The sequence below is a fragment of the Ovis aries genome, chromosome 1 (assembly GCF_016772045.2).
Source record: "Ovis aries strain OAR_USU_Benz2616 breed Rambouillet chromosome 1, ARS-UI_Ramb_v3.0, whole genome shotgun sequence".
Classification (NCBI taxonomy): domain Eukaryota; kingdom Metazoa; phylum Chordata; class Mammalia; order Artiodactyla; family Bovidae; genus Ovis; species Ovis aries.
This window is the reverse complement of record NC_056054.1, coordinates 77,885,524-77,900,957: the sequence shown is the minus strand read 5'-3', so window position 1 is coordinate 77,900,957 and position 15,434 is coordinate 77,885,524. Positions and strand designations below refer to the sequence as shown.

General features: G+C 44.9%; 1 protein-coding gene across 1 annotated transcript; it reads right to left on the bottom strand.

Moving 5' to 3' along the window:
- Positions 1-6,595: 6,595 nt before the first annotated feature.
- GPR88 (G protein-coupled receptor 88) lies at positions 6,596-13,934 on the bottom strand. The gene has a single exon (XM_015092146.4). It carries the CDS (start codon positions 13,480-13,482, stop codon positions 12,331-12,333), a length of 1,152 nt encoding a protein of 383 aa, XP_014947632.2. The 5' UTR covers positions 13,483-13,934; the 3' UTR covers positions 6,596-12,330.
- Positions 13,935-15,434: the final 1,500 nt, after the last annotated feature.

The window sequence follows — 15,434 nt, the reverse complement described above, 5'->3', positions numbered from 1 at the left end:
CTCAGAGTAGAGCTAGTTTAACAAGATCTTGAGCCCATGAGATGTGCTGTCTTCCTCCTTCTCACCTGGACCAGCGAGAGCCAGTTGACTTCCTTATTCCAAGGACTAGACTGGTAGGGAGGGCATTAGTAAGCCCATCTCAGGCTTTACATTTAGTTACATCTTCTAAATGAAACTTCATCAACATAGAGGTGATACTGCGGGTCACCATTTACATACATGTTCTTATGTATTACGTGGTCCAAAACTCAGTGAGTGAAGAGGGGGTGCTACTTCCTGGCCACTTCCAGACCCCAGTACATTCTGACCATAATATGGAAATAGTCCCACCGCTTGAGTCCTGATGTTTGAGGAAGTCTGAGGACTGCTCTCACCTCTGCCTGCTCCACACCAGCAGGAGTTCCCTTTCATAGAAACCAACCCCTTTCTTATAGAAACCAACTATGAGAGGGTCAGAAACAGAAGGAGATCTGGTATATTGCAGATTTTCCAATGTTCCATATGTTCACTCTCAAGAAGCTAAGTAATAGAAGCCAGAGAAGATCCTATATCAGTGCAACAGACTTAACAACACACGACTTCTAATTGCACAAGGATTCGCTCATTTCAGCCAGCAGTCCATCTCTAAGTTCCAAATAAGAGATTAAATCCACTGAGTAGGTAACAAGCAGTACAAATGGCAAACCATAAATCCCATACATTGACAAGCACTGGATAGATTTCTCATGATAAATTTTTTTTTAATGCCAAGTGTTCACAACTCACCTTCCTTTATGGGTAGCCATGTGACCTACAAGATCAGAGACATCTTTGGGGGAGCTTCTCAGCGTTTCCTCTCTCATGAAAAAGAGAGACAGGCAAAGAGAAGCTTTAACCCTCTCCTCTGCTTTGGGGTCTGTCATGTGACTGCAGCAGCCATCTTGGAACCATCATATCACAGCACTGAGGCTGCTGGAGCAGAAGGATGCAAAGAACCTGGGCACTTGTTGACATCACGATGCTACTGAACAAACCTGTTAGACAGCTGCCCCCAGGCTGCCCAGGTTTCTCTCACTTAGGCACAGTACTCTGCAAGGAATCTCTTCTGGAGGTATTCAGTTATTGGAGCCCAAGTGTCCCCATGGAAAGCAGTTCACATGGGAAGGTAGCCTGCATATGTAGGAGTGTGGCAACAAATAGCCAAATTCTGCAGGGCCCAGGCAAGGAAGAAATAGAAATGAGTGAAGCAGGCCAGGTGGTCAGTGTTGTATGGGACTGTGTGTGGGCCTCCAAATGGCCACTGCTGCAGCTTATTTTTACTCTGCAAGAATGTTGAGACTGGTGTGCTCAGATAGTCCACTTTCTCTAGGGAAGCCAGAATTTTGTATTTCTGTGTGCATTCCTTATGTTTAAATGTTTCCAATGAATTCCAATTTTAAAATACGTAGAACGATTGCTCGTTTAAAGGCCTTATACCCTAGTGATTTTTGGAAATTTATAAAAAAGAAAAGATGCTACTGAACAAATTCGGGAAACTGCCAGAAGACTTCTGAATTGTGTGATGATGAAATGCCATCATTGTTTAAGAGCTGCAGTTAGGTAGTCTACTGCTTATAGCTGGACATATGCTAACTGTTATAAGCCCTAGACCCCTCTTTATAATATCTATCTTCTACTTACACTTTTTAAATATAAGTGAGTATATTGTACACTATCATGTAAGAATTGAATCGCCAGTCTAAGTCTGACGCAGGATGCAGCATGCTTGGGGCTGGTGCATGGGGATGACCCAGAGAGATGTTATGGGGAGGGAGGTGGGAGGGGGGTTCATGTTTGGGAACGCATGTAAGAATTAAAGATATTAAAATTTAAAAAAAAAAGAAAAAAATAAATATAAGTGAGTATATGGATACACATGCCTATAAATGTATGTCAATATATACTTTCTGGTTTATGTACAATTAAATATACATAGAAAAAAATAAATATACATAGGGAAAGAGATTTTTTAAGTAGATGAGTATAATAAAATGCTGAGTGGTAATGAATGATATAATTTCTTCTATGTTTCCATATTTTACAAATTTCCTATGAAAATAGACATTAATCTTCACATCAAAAAACACATTGTATTTTCAGGAAATAAAACTTTAGTGGGAAAAAATTTTTTGTAGTACAATAATAGAATTTAACCATGACAACATTTCATGGAAGTTTCATTAGCTAAAAGCAGAGTACCTACTACAGCATAACAATGCAAAGGACCCTACATACTTATCTACTACCTGAAAACAAACAAAATGGGAAATGGGCCTACTTTACAACAGGAAAGATTAAAAACTGAAGCTCTTTCTGTCTAATAAAAATAGCAGTGGTCTAGGCAGGCTGATCTCCAGTGAACTGACAAGAAGACATTACCACAGCAGCTTCTCCCAGGATTTTAGGAATATTGCATGGCCATTGATTCAGTTCAGTTCAGTTCAGTTCAGTCGCTCAGTTGTGTCTGACTCTTTGTGACTCCATGAATCGCCAGGCCTCCCTGTCCATTACCAACTCCCGGAGTTCATTCAAACTCACGTCCATTGAGTCAGTGAAGCCATCCAGCCATCTCATCCTCTGTCGTCACCTTCTCCTGTTGCCCCCAATTTCTCCCAGCATCAGAGTCTTTTCCAATGAGTCAACACTTCACATCAGGTAGCCAAAGTATTGGAGTTTCAGCCTCAGCATCAGTCCTTCCAATGAACACCCAGGACTGATCTCCTTTAGGATGGACTGGTTGGATCTCCTTGCAGTCCAAAGGACTCTCAAGAGTCTTCTCCAACACCACAGTTCAAAAGCATCAATTCTTCAGCACTCAGCTTTCTTCACATCCTTACATGACCACTGGGAAAACCACAGCCTTGACTAGACAGACCGTTGTTGGCAAAGTAATATCTCTGCTTTTTAATATGCTATCTAGGTTGGTCATTAACTTTCCTTCCAGGAGTAAGTGTCTTTTAATTTCATGGCTGAAATCACCATCTGCAGTGATTTTGGAGCCCCCCAAAATAAAGTCTGACACTGTTTCCACTGTTTCCCCATCTATTTCCCATGAAGTGATGGGACCAGATGCCATGATCTTTGTTTTCTGAATGTTGAGCTTTAAGCCAACTTTTTCACTCTCCTCTTTCACTTTCATCAAGAGGCTTTTTAGTTCCTCTTCACTTTCTGCCATAAGGGTGGTGTCATCTCCATACCTGAGTTTATTGATATTTCTCCTGGCAATCTTGATTCCAGCTTGTGCTTCTTCCAGCCCAGTGTTTCTCATGAAGTACTCTGCATAGAAGTTAAATAAGCAGGGTGACAATATACAGCCTTGATGTACTCCTTTTCCTATTTGGAACAAGTCTGTTGTTCCATGTTCACTTCTAACTGTTGCTTCCTGACCTGCAAATAGGTTTTTTAAGAGGCAGGTCAGGTGGTGTGGTATTCCCATCTCTTTCAGAATTTTCCACAGTTTATTGTGATCCACACAGTCAAAGGCTTTGGCATAGGCAATAAAGCAGAAATAGATGTTTTTCTGGAACTCCCTTGCTGTTTCCATGATCCAGTGGATGTTGGCAATTTGATCTCTGGTTCCTCTGCCTTTTCTAAAACCAGCTTGAACATCAGGAAGTTCACAGTTCACATACTGCTGAAGCCTGGCTTGGTGAATTTTGAGCATTACTTTACTAGCGTATGAGATGAGTGCAATTGTGTGATAGTTTGAGCATTCTTTGGCATTGCCTTTCTTTGGGATTGGAATAAAAACTGACATTTTCCAGTCCTGTGGCCACTGCCGAGTTTTCCAAATGTGCTGGCATATTGAGTGCAATACTTTCACAGCATCATCTTTCAGGATTTGAAATAGCTCAACTGGAATGCCATCACCTCCACTAGCTTTGTTCGTAGTGATGCTTTCTAAGGCCCACTTGATTTCACATTCCAGGATGTCTGGCTCTAGGTGAGTGATCACACCATTGTGATTATCTGGGTCATGAAGCTATTTTTTGTACAGTTCTTCTGTGTATTCTTGCCACCTTTTCTTAATATCTTATGCTTCTGTTAGGTCCATACCATTTTTGTCCTTTATTGAGCCCATCTTTGCATGAAATGTTCCCTTTGTACCTCTAATTTTCTTGAAGAGATCTCTAGTCTTTCTCGTTCCGTTGTTTTCAATATTTCTTTGCACTGATCGCTGAGGAAGGCTTTCTTATCTCTCTTTGCTATTCTTTGGAACTCTGCATTCAGATGCTTATATTTTTCCTTTTCTCCTTTGGTTTTCGCCTCTCTTCTTTTCACAGCTATTTGTAAGGCCTCCCCAGCCAGCCATTTTGCTTTTTTGCATTTCTTTTCCATGGGGATGGTCTTAATCCCTGTCTCCTGTACAATGTCACGAACCTCATTCCATAGTTCATCAGGCACTCTATCTATCAGATCTAGTCCCTTAAATCTATTTCTCACTTCCACTGTATAATCATAAGGGATTTGATTTAGGTCATACCTGAATGGTCTAGTGGTTTTCCCCACTTTCTTCAATTTAAGTCTGAATTTGGCAATAAGGAGTTCATGATCTGAGCCACAGTCAGCTCCTGGTCTTGTTTTTGCTGACTGTATAGAGCTTCTCCATCTTTGGCTGCAAAGAATATAATCAATCTGATTTTGGTGTTGACCATCTGGTGATTTCCATGTGTAGAGTCTTCTCTTGTGTTGTTGGAAGAGCGTGTTTGCTATGACCAATGTGCTCTCTTGGCAAATCTCTATTAGCCTTTGCCCTGCTTCATTCTGTACTCCAAGGCCAAATTTGCCTGTTACTGCAGGTGTTTCTTGACTTCCTACTTTTGCATTCCAGTCCCCTATAGTAAAAAGGAACATCTTTGGGGGGTGTTAGTTCTAAAAGGTCTTGTAGGTCTTCGTAGAACCATTCGACTTCAGCTTCTTCAGCGTTACTGGTTGGGGCATAGGCTTGGATTACCATGATATTGAATGGTTTGCCTTGGAAACGAGCAGAGATCATTCTGACGTTTTTGAGATTGCATCCAAGTACTGTATTTTGGATTCGTTTGTTGACCATGATGGCTACTCCATTTCTTCTGAGGGATTCCTGCCCGCAGTAGTAGATATAATGGTCATCTGAGTTAAATTCACCCATTGCAGTCCATTTTAGTTCGCTGATTCCTAGAATGTCGACGTTCACTCTTGCCATCTCCTGTTTGACCACTTCCAATTTGCCTTGATTCATGGACCTGACATTCCAGGTTCCTATGCAATACTGCTCTTTACAACATCAAACCTTGCTTCTATCACCAGTCACATCCACAACTGGGTGATGTTTTTGCTTTGGCTCCATCCCTTCATTCTTTCTGGAGTTATTTCTCCACTGATCTCCAGCAGCATATTGGCCACCTGCCGATCTGGGGAGTTCCTCTTTCAGTGTCGTATATTTTTGCCTTTTCATACTGTTCATGGGGTTCTCAAGGCAAGAATACTGAAGTGGTTTGCCATTCCCTTCTCCAGTGGACCACATTCTGTCAGACCTCTCCACCATGACCCTCCCATCTTGGGTGGCCCCACACAGCATAGCTTAGTTTCATTGATTTAGACAAGACTGTGGTCCGTGTGATTAGATTGACTAGTTTTTGTGATTATGGTTTCAGTGTGTCTGCCCTCTGATGCCCTCTCACAACACCATCCGTCTTACTTGGGTTTCTCTTACCTTGGACGTGGGGTATCTCTTCATGGCTATTCCAGCAAAGCGCAGCTGCTGCTCCTTACCTTGGACGAGGGGTATCTCCTCACAGCCGCCTCTCTTGACCTTGAATGTGGAGTAGCTCCTCTTGGCCCTCCTGCGCCTGCGCAGCTGCCGCTCCTTGGATGTTTAAAGCTTTTAGAAATCAAATATACAAAACTTTACTATGCAAGGCCCTGAGAAAGAAGTACATATCTAATTATTGAATATTTGTTCAGTAATTTGACCTTGAATTTAAAGTAGTAATTAGAACTGAAACTCCTTATTGTTGTTTTTGTCAGTGTGAACAGAGCTTGGATAACAGGAATGTAAACTTTCCCCCAAATGATCAGTCAGTCAGTTCAGTCACTCAGTCATGTCTGTGTTTTTGCTATCCCATGGACTGCAGCATGCCAGGCTTCCCTGTCCATCACCAACTCCCTGAGCTTGCTCAAACTCCTGTCCATCGAGTCGGTGATACTATCCAACCATCTCATCCTCTGTCATCCCCTTCTCCTCCCACCTTCAATCTTTCCCAGCATCAGGGTCTTTTCCAATGAGTCAGTTCTTTGCATCAGGTGGCCAAAGTATTGGAATTTCAGCTTCAGCATCAGTTCTTCCAATGAATATTCCAGACGGATTTCCTTTAGGATGGACTAGTTGGATCTCCTTGCAGTCCAAAGGACTCTCAAGAGTCTTCTCCAACACCACAGTTCAAAAGCATCAATTCTTCGACTCTCAGCTGCCACAATTATAGTTTTTTGAATGTTGGGCCCCAAACAATAGTGTGTGATTTATACACATGGCTCATAATCCCATACATTATTACTCTCGGATATCCTTTGGCAAGATATGAGTTGGGAAATAGGATTTATTCTCAGTCTGTTTTATTAAGAGAAAAATATACAGGCAAGGAAAGGATCAAATCTTTTTCTCTCTCAAAATTCTTATCAACTATAAACATACACGAATTATTTAGTATATTTCAGGTAACTGGTTACTAAAAGATAAAAATGTGTAAATTTATTAAAGAGATGGAAATATCAGACCACCTTACCTGCCTCCTGAGAAACCTGTATGCAGGTCAAGAAGCAACAGCTAGAACCGGACGTGGAACAACAGACCGGTTCCAAATTGGAAAAGGAGTAGGTCAAAGCCACATATTGTCACCCTGCTTACTTATCTTATATGCAGAGTACATCATGTGAAATGCCAGGCTGGATAAAACACAAGCTGGAATCAAGATTGCCAGGAGAAATATCAATAACCTCAGAAATACAAATGACATCACCCTTATGGCAGAAAGTGGAGAGGAACTAAAGAGCCTCTTGATGAAGGTGAAAGAGGAGAGTGAAAAAGTTGGCTAAAACTCAACATTCAAAAAATGAAGATTATGGCATCTGGTCCCATCACTTCATGGGAAATAGATGAGGAAACAGTGGAAACAGTGTCAGACTTTATTTTATTGGGCTCCACAATTACTACAGATGGTGACTGCAGCCATGAAATTAAAAGACACTTGCTCCTTGGAAGAAAAGCTATGACCAACCTAGACACTGTATTAAAAAGCAGAGACATTCCTTTGCCAACAAAGGTCCATATGGTCTAAGTTGTGGTTTTTCCAGTAGGCATGTATGTATGTGAGAGTTGGACCATAAAGAAGGCTGAGTGTTAAAGAAATGATGCTTTGAACTGTGGTGTTGGAGAAGACTCTTGAGAGTCCCTTGGACTGCTAGGAGATCCAACCAGTCCATTCTAAAGGAAATCAGTCCTGAATATTCATTGGAATAACTGATGCTGAAGCTGAAGCTCTAATACTTTAGAGCCACCTGATGGGAAGAACTGACTCATTAGAAAAGACCTTGATGTTGGGAAAAATTAAAGGCAGGAAGAAAAGGGGACGACAGAGGATAAGATGGTTAGATGTCATCACTGACTCAATGGACATGAGTTTGGGCAAGCTCCAGGAGGTGGGGAAGGACAGGGAGGCCTGGACAGGGAGGTCACAAAGAGCTGGACACAACTGAGTGACTGAACAATAACAACAACAGCAAAAGATAAAAGACAGTATTTGCTCTAAAAAATGAAAAAATAAAAAATAAACCAAAAATAAACTTTCCTATCTAGTTTTGGAGATATCACAGACATAAAGGCAGAGGTAATACAAGGGACTATGTGGTAAGATCAGAGAGGTATGGGAGGTCTGTAGGGGCAGAGATTATGACTAGAGGAGCTCTGATGAGAGGGAGAAACAAAGGGAACCTTCCAGGAAGGAAGGATGAGGGTTGGGTAAGTGATGAGACACGAGGGGACACTAGCAAGGTCCTTGAATGAACAAGTTATGGACACAAAACATGGGCCATGTTTAGAAGGCAGTGTAGAGAATAAGTAGGCTATAGTGACAGGTACAAGTTGGGGGGGGGGTTGGGAATTAGAGAATGGTCGCATCCTGGAATCACCAATGCAATGTACATGAACTTGGGTAAACTTCAGGAGGCAGTGAGGGACAGAGAGGCCTGACATGCTGCAGTCCAGGGGGTCGAAAAGAGTCGGATGCAACTGGGCGACTGAACAACAGCATGTCATGGAGGGGGCTCCACACTCGATTCAAAACTCTGATCGTATCGACAGCACAGTGGTTATGTGCTGGCATGCGCTCATGCTCTCTCATACTCTGGATTCAGACAAAACTTTGAATCCCAGCTCCTCCTTTTAAGTTATCACATAACTTTAGGTACCTTAATTGTTGTTCTTTCTTTAATTTTTCTTTCTTCCTTCCTTCTTCCTTGGCTTCACTTTTCTTTAAACTTTTCATTATGAAAACTTTCAAAGATACACACGGTAAAGAGAACTGTGCAAAACATCCCAGTTACCCGTCACTCCCTTTCAATAGCCATCAACATCTGACCTCCCTGGTTTCATTGGTATCCTTCCCACTCCCTCCCCACCGTCCTCCTTACTGACAGCAATAGGCTTGATGTGATTAAGTACCTGGAGAAACTATGTGTACTGCACCTGTTAAAGGTGAGAGGAGCTAGGAAAGGATACCCGAGGAGGACGTATATGAAAGCAGCATTGCCCTTAGGTTAGAGATACTGAGGGTCCCAATCTGGGTCCCGTGCTTTAAAGAACCTGCTCCCACCCTCCTCTGGCTAATTCCTTTACCACATAGAAAGGGGAGCCAAGGAGGGCTGTGCCCTCCCCCAGGTACAGCCTGTGCCTTGCCCTGGTACCCAGACCCCCAGAATTCCCTTTCTAAATGGCTTGAGGTCACTTCTGCCCTACCCCCTGGATGTGTGTCATAGATCCTGGAGTTGGGCAAGGTGGCTGGTTGAGAGGCGGAGGTGTGCCGAGACAGAACCTGGGCTGAGTCCACACAGGGGGTCCCCTCACTCGGCATACTGATTAGGAGAGGAGAGGCAGAAAGAAAGGCTCCCCCAGCCTTGTTTCTGCAACCCAAGAGCTCCTACCCAGAGATCCATTCTTACCCCAACACCTCAGAAACGTTAAGATCAGGCTTTTGAAAGTGAGGGACATCTACAATTTTTCTCAGCATTCTTGAATTTAAGTTTATGCCACTGATGCCTTTTGTCAGGTCAGCTGCCTGGACTGCCATTGAGCCAGATGAGCAGTGTCTGAGTCCCTGGGAGAATGGAATAAAGGCCACACGGGAAACAATGAAGCTGGCCAATTCAGCTGTCATCAGAAGAACAGATTTGCATTGAACCAGGAGGCCAGAGCAGACCCGTGTTTCTTGGGTGAGCAGATCTTTTCAAGGGTTTTCTCTATCAGAGAGTTAAAGCCCTATAGTATTAAAAAATAATAATAATACAGAGAAAAACACCCGTGGATGCCTCTGTACAAAACAGAATTATTGTTTAAGCACATATTTCATTTTGAAAGCAGGAAAGCAGAATTTAGCCATTAAGGTGCAAGGATGGGTGGGTGGAGAGTGTGCTATATGTCTAAATAGGCATATACCTAAAGAAAAAAGTAGAAAAAGTGAAGCAAGACAGCCCACAACAGCAATTAGGACTTTTCATTCCGAGTGGATAATATGTAGTTTCATTTAAACAGGAACACAATCTTCATTAACTTAATTTGTAAAAGCAGTAACTCCAACTCCCAGCTCTTGCTGGGAGTAAGGCATTTTTAGACACATCACTTCTACTTCTAAATTAAGAGTGAATCAGTCCTGTGGAGTTAATTACCAGTAAATACAACCTGAAGTAGGTCTCCCACGTGGCACTGAGCCAGCAAAGGTGGTTCTGTGTTAGCCAGAAACACTGCAAGATATTGGATACTTGAAAAGCTAAGTTTATGTGCTTGGAAACTGTTTGCAGGAATAGCAGGTTTGTAGCATCTACCGCGAGAAACAAGGATAAAGGCCTAATTAAAAGAAAACCTTTTGATAAGGAACTTAGACAAGTGTCCCCCAGCCCTCTCCCCGCAAAAAAGTAAAATTCAGTTCTCTGTTATTGCAGCCTTTCCCCCAAATCAGTTACACTTACAGAAAGGAAATAATAGCTATTTCTTTTCAATGCTGGCATATGTATCCTATTTAGTTATAAAAGATAGAAATAAATTTAGAAACTAAATGTAGAATCAAATAAAGCCAGAACAAAGAAGTCGCTTTTATCACCAGTGCTTTGGGATACAGTGTCATCTGTTACAGCGTTCTCAAAGAGATATTCAAGAAGACCAGAGACAGACGAAAAAAACAGGCAGAGGAATAGTTGTGTGAACTTTAATTGAGTATTTAAATCAAGAAAAATGGGAGCAGATGAAACCTTAGTAAGAGAGAAATGGCGCATGCACAAAGGGATTAGATTAATAAAATGACTGCTGACTACTGGTGACGAACACATCTGTTTCGTTTTTCTGCAAACATGTCAAAGTTTCCTGCCACTCCCATAATTATTCAAATGTACAAGTGTTCCCACTCTCCTGGCTTACAAACGTCCAGGAGGCCAACAATTTGGTTCCTGAATTACACAGTCGAGGCTGTTCAGCCCCAGATTGGATGTAGTGAGCAGCAGTCAGAATTGCTGGTAACTGATTATTTTACTACTTTTCTCTCATTTTAATTTTATAGTGATTTTACACAGCTTTGCATTTCAAATATTGAACATCCCTAAATAAATTTACTAAGAGAGATGAAAATGGCAAGCCTCAAATTATACATTTTAGAACAGATTCCCACTTGAACTGTTCCTTTTTATAACTGAGTTCATTATACCTTCTTTAACATATACGATATCAATGTTAAGTGTCATGGTAATACATATGAACTACATTTAAAAAATTGTTCCTTTCTAGTGTGTGGCTTGTCTAAACCCTTAAAAAGCACAGGTGGCTTTGCAGAGTGGTTCATTTGCAAGATAAAGTCCCACCTGAGAGTTTTCTCATAAATTGGGTCAAGACAAGAATTCTTGGTAGCCAGAGGTGTCTCTATGTCTCTTTTCATATAATTGATGGCTGCTTCTTCTGGTGTCTGGAAGAAGTACAATGTCCTTGTCCAATGGGTATTGCTTTAGTATACCACATGCTCAGTAAGTTCTAGCATCTAGGAGCATGCAATAGAGGTTAATATTAGCTATGCAATCATGGTGTTAGTCGTGTTTAATTAAATCATGTGCATTGAGATATTTTAAATGTTAAAGAGAAAACAGAAGGACTTATTCTCCTTAGCAACCATTATAGTACAGAAAGTTCACAGCCGCAATCACACTCACAAGGCAGGTAAACTGATGAGAAAATGAGGGTAACAACAAACGTGCATGCCACAGAAAACCCGACACTGGTACCTGAAATAGACAGCGCCCTTATTTTTTTTTCAACATTCCATAGCTAGCTCAGACCGTCAATCAACACAATGGAAACCTGTCACTTTAACACTTAATGTCAATTTTCAGTCTTAGAAGTGCAAAGGGGAATGTAAAATAATAAATCTGAGGGTTTCCCTCCTCACTGGCTAAGATTCTGTCTCATCCCGGAATGATGTTACTTTATAAAAACCCTTTTAAGAGCAAAGGGCCTGGGGTCTTAACGGCAACTTACTGGTGTATATCTGTGACTTCATTCTTCAGGTCAATACAGAAAGGCTAAATTGTTACAGAAGCATCATTAAAGATAGGTTACTTTCTAAAATGCTTTATAAATATTATTTCCTTCGTCAATATTATTCCCTTTGGCTTATGCACACTCGAGGCGCTTTATATACATCTTAAGACGATGAAGGTGGGAATGGTAATCAAGGTAACAAAGCTGTTTTTCCAAAACTGTGAAAATAAATTGACCGGTTCTTTCGGAAAGTCATTGCGCAGGTTCCTGAAGTTTCCGGTGTTCTGACTTCAGGATTTCCCTAAAACACGGAAACAAAGGGTAAAAATCAGGTGGCCGTCGAAAATGACTTCGCGGCCCACATGTACACTGAAACCTCGGTTCAGGTATTCCACTGGGGTCGAAGGCGAAATCTTCGCACCGGTTTATTGAGCTTCGCCCGCCGGAGTCTTCGTTCAGGCTGGGGATACTTTCCAAGGAGGCGGCGGTGACCAAGGCCATTGGAAGGCGGGCATCTCCGCTTCCCGAGCGCCCTGCCCGGGTCACCAGTGCTGGCCGGCGGCGCGAGTGCCCAGCTGAGCTTGGGACACCGCGGGCACGGCCGTGGCGGCGGCAGCAGCGGCCGCCGCGTCGCCGACGCCGGGCAGGACTGAGCGCACCGAGCGGCGGAACTCTTCGTTCCTCCACGTGTAGAGCAGCGGGTTGAGCGCGGACAGGGCACAGCACAGGAGCCAGCTGGCCGCCTGCACGCCCCAGGGCACGGGCAGCGAGAAGCCGCTGGCCAGGCTCACCCACACCAGCGGCTGCGTGGCCAGCAGGAAGACGCAGCAGAGCAGCAGCACCGACAGGCCGCTGAGACGCCGCTGCGCCCGCCGCGGGTGCAACGCCGCGGGCAGGGGCTGAGCCTGCGCCGGGAGCTGAGCACCACCCGGGCCCGGCGCGTGCGGGGCGCCCGGGAAGGCGGCGGCGGCGGCGGCGCAGCCGGGCAGCTGGTGCAGCAGGTGGAAGTTGAGGACGCTGACCCGCTTGACGCTGACGCGCACGCGGCGCACGATGCCCAGGTAGCAGTGCAGCAGCAGCGCCGTCTGCGCCAGCAGCGCCCCAGCGGCCAGCAGGGCCGGGTAGTGGACGCGCGGGGGCGCGGCGCCCGGACGCGGCGCCCAGGGCGGCAGCAGCAGCACGAGGCCCAGGGCTAGCGCCCAGGACAACGCCAGCATGCCCGCCGTGTGGCGCCGCTGGTACAGCGCCTGGTAGGTGGCGGGCGCCCGCGTGATGAGCAGGTAGCGGTTCAGGGCCACCAGGCAGTGGGACAAGAGGGACACGGTGAGCCCGAGGCCCAGCAGCCCGCCCCGCAGCAGGCGGTAGCTGCCCCCGGCGCCGTCCCAATCCCCGGGGGGCTCCGCGGAGCCCGCCGGCAGGAGCCCGAGCACCGCCTCCTGCGGCATCCAGAGGGCGCAGACGCTGAGGTCGGCGGCGCAGCCGTTCACGATGAAGGCGTTGCTGGTCGTCTGAAGCTTTCGGAAGGACGACACGAGATAGATGACCATGCCGTTGGCCAGCGTGCCCCCGATGGCCAGGCCCGAGTACAGGAGGGACACGGGGATGCGTCGGCCCGCCCACGACTCCTCTTCCTCGCAGAGCAGCAGCAGGGATCCCCCGGTGGTGGAGGAGGTGGACGTGGAAGAGTTGGTCATTCTGGCCAACCCTTCACACCTCGCTGGCTAGCGTCCGTTTCTCGCAGCGCGGCCCATCCTGATGCCCTCCTGCAGGGAGGGCAGAGACCTTCCTTCAGACCTCTGCCACCGACACAAAAGGCTGTGGCAGAATAATGGGCTGGGGAAGGGGGTAGAGGGAGCTCGAGGAGAACGGGGGTGGCAAATGACAAGTGCCTGCCTCGAAAATGTCTCCAGTGCCAGAGAAAGGCCTCTTTGCACTCAGCAGGCACCAGGGAAGCCTTGGGACAGAACAATACAATCCCTGTCCCTCAGTCGCCCCTTCGCCCGCTAAATACACACACAGATACACACGTGGGAATGGCAGATGGAGCCCCTAGTTTCCATGAGAAAGCAGAGATATGCCACCTGGGGGAAATGCCAGAGGAAAAGGGGTTGGGGGTATCTTACTTTCTGGCTGGTCCTTAGCTGACGGGTAGCAGAGGGAGGGAGGCCAAGGAATACCTCCTCAGCAGCAGCATCTGTGGTCCTGCAATCAACAGGAGAAACTCAGCTGGGATCAGCACCAGGAGCAAGTGCCTCCTTCCCGGTGCAGCATCCACACATGGCCCTAGGCAGAAGCCAGCAGCTGCAGGGAGACTCCTCAGCTGGCAGCAAGGCTGGAGAAAGTAAAGTGGCAGGCTGCAAGCCAGGGCGGGTGGGCAGGTAGGCAGGCAGGAGCAGCAGCAGTAAGGGTGCTTGGCTGCAAAAGCAGAAGCTGAGCTCAAGAGGAGAGCACCCCCGTGCTCAGAAGCTAGAGTGGTGGCTGATGCGGTGAACCCACTCGAAGCTCTCTCCTGCTCAGTTATACATCACCCAGGGAAAAGGCAGCCTTTCCATGCTGGTATGAATTATTCAATAGCTTCTAACTTGTGAAAGGGAAGAAAAATATCTTGCTCAGAAAGTCCTGTAATTAACAAGTTTCTCTGGCTTTTCTGTCTCTCAATCGCCCTATTTTTCACCTTGCTTCCTTTTTCTTTCCTTCCCCCACCCCTTCCATCAATGCTAGAATAAAATGTAATATACCCGCAATGTATTTCATCTTTGTCTGATGCATCCTGGGGATGAGATTTTTCTGAGAGATAAATATACTCCTAAGACCCAGGGCTGATCTTTCCATCCCACATTTTCAGAGAGAATTACTTTATGTCCTAATTGAAATTCACTTTTTCTTTGGTAAGGTGGGATATGGGTTGTAATATACAGAAAATCTTCAAGTCTTAATTAAAATCAGAATTTCAGTTTTCTCTCTCATCGCCAAACTCCTTTCTAGAGTGTGGCTTCTGTTTCAGTAATGAAATAGAGGGTAAAAACGAATGGTCAGAAGGTTACATACCACTGGGTTTCTGGGGGTAAGCAAGGGGCTTGAATGATCCACACTATAAAGAACAGAGTGATCTGTTTTTACCACAGAATTTTTGATCCTATGGCCTTAGACAGAGATTTGCAGTCTGATGTTGGAATCTTCCACAAGCGGAATTTTTCATAAAAGTCATCACCCTCCAGAAATCATTTTTCACTGGGAAAGTCATTTATTTGAAAATTTAACTCAGAAACATGACATAATTGAAAAAAATGCTAGGTGGGTTTTCAGGACACTTGGGTTCTAAGCTGGGCATCTACCAAATGGCCTTGCGATGGATTGTTTTCATCTTGTCAAATAAGGAATTTCACTCGGTGACTTCCAAGGCCCTTTCTGTTTGAACTTTCTCTGAATGCCCATGCATAAATCTGACATATCTCCACCCTCCTGTGACACTTGAAATATACCTTCTCTGTCTAACATGTAACATAGTCTCAGGTCCCGTGGCAGGAGTTTTTTCCAGTCTGTTCCTCAGGGTGCCTGTTCAGGATGAAGTACAAAATACCCCTCCTTTGCTTCCCTGTCTGTCCTTCAAAAACTGTTAATGACTACTAACTTATTAATAGTTAAT

What these genes read in the sequence shown, in the direction of transcription:
- GPR88 (XM_015092146.4), bottom strand. Translation starts at nt 13,482, where the DNA reads ATGACCAACTCTTCCACGTCCACCTCCTCCACCACCGGGGGATCCCTG.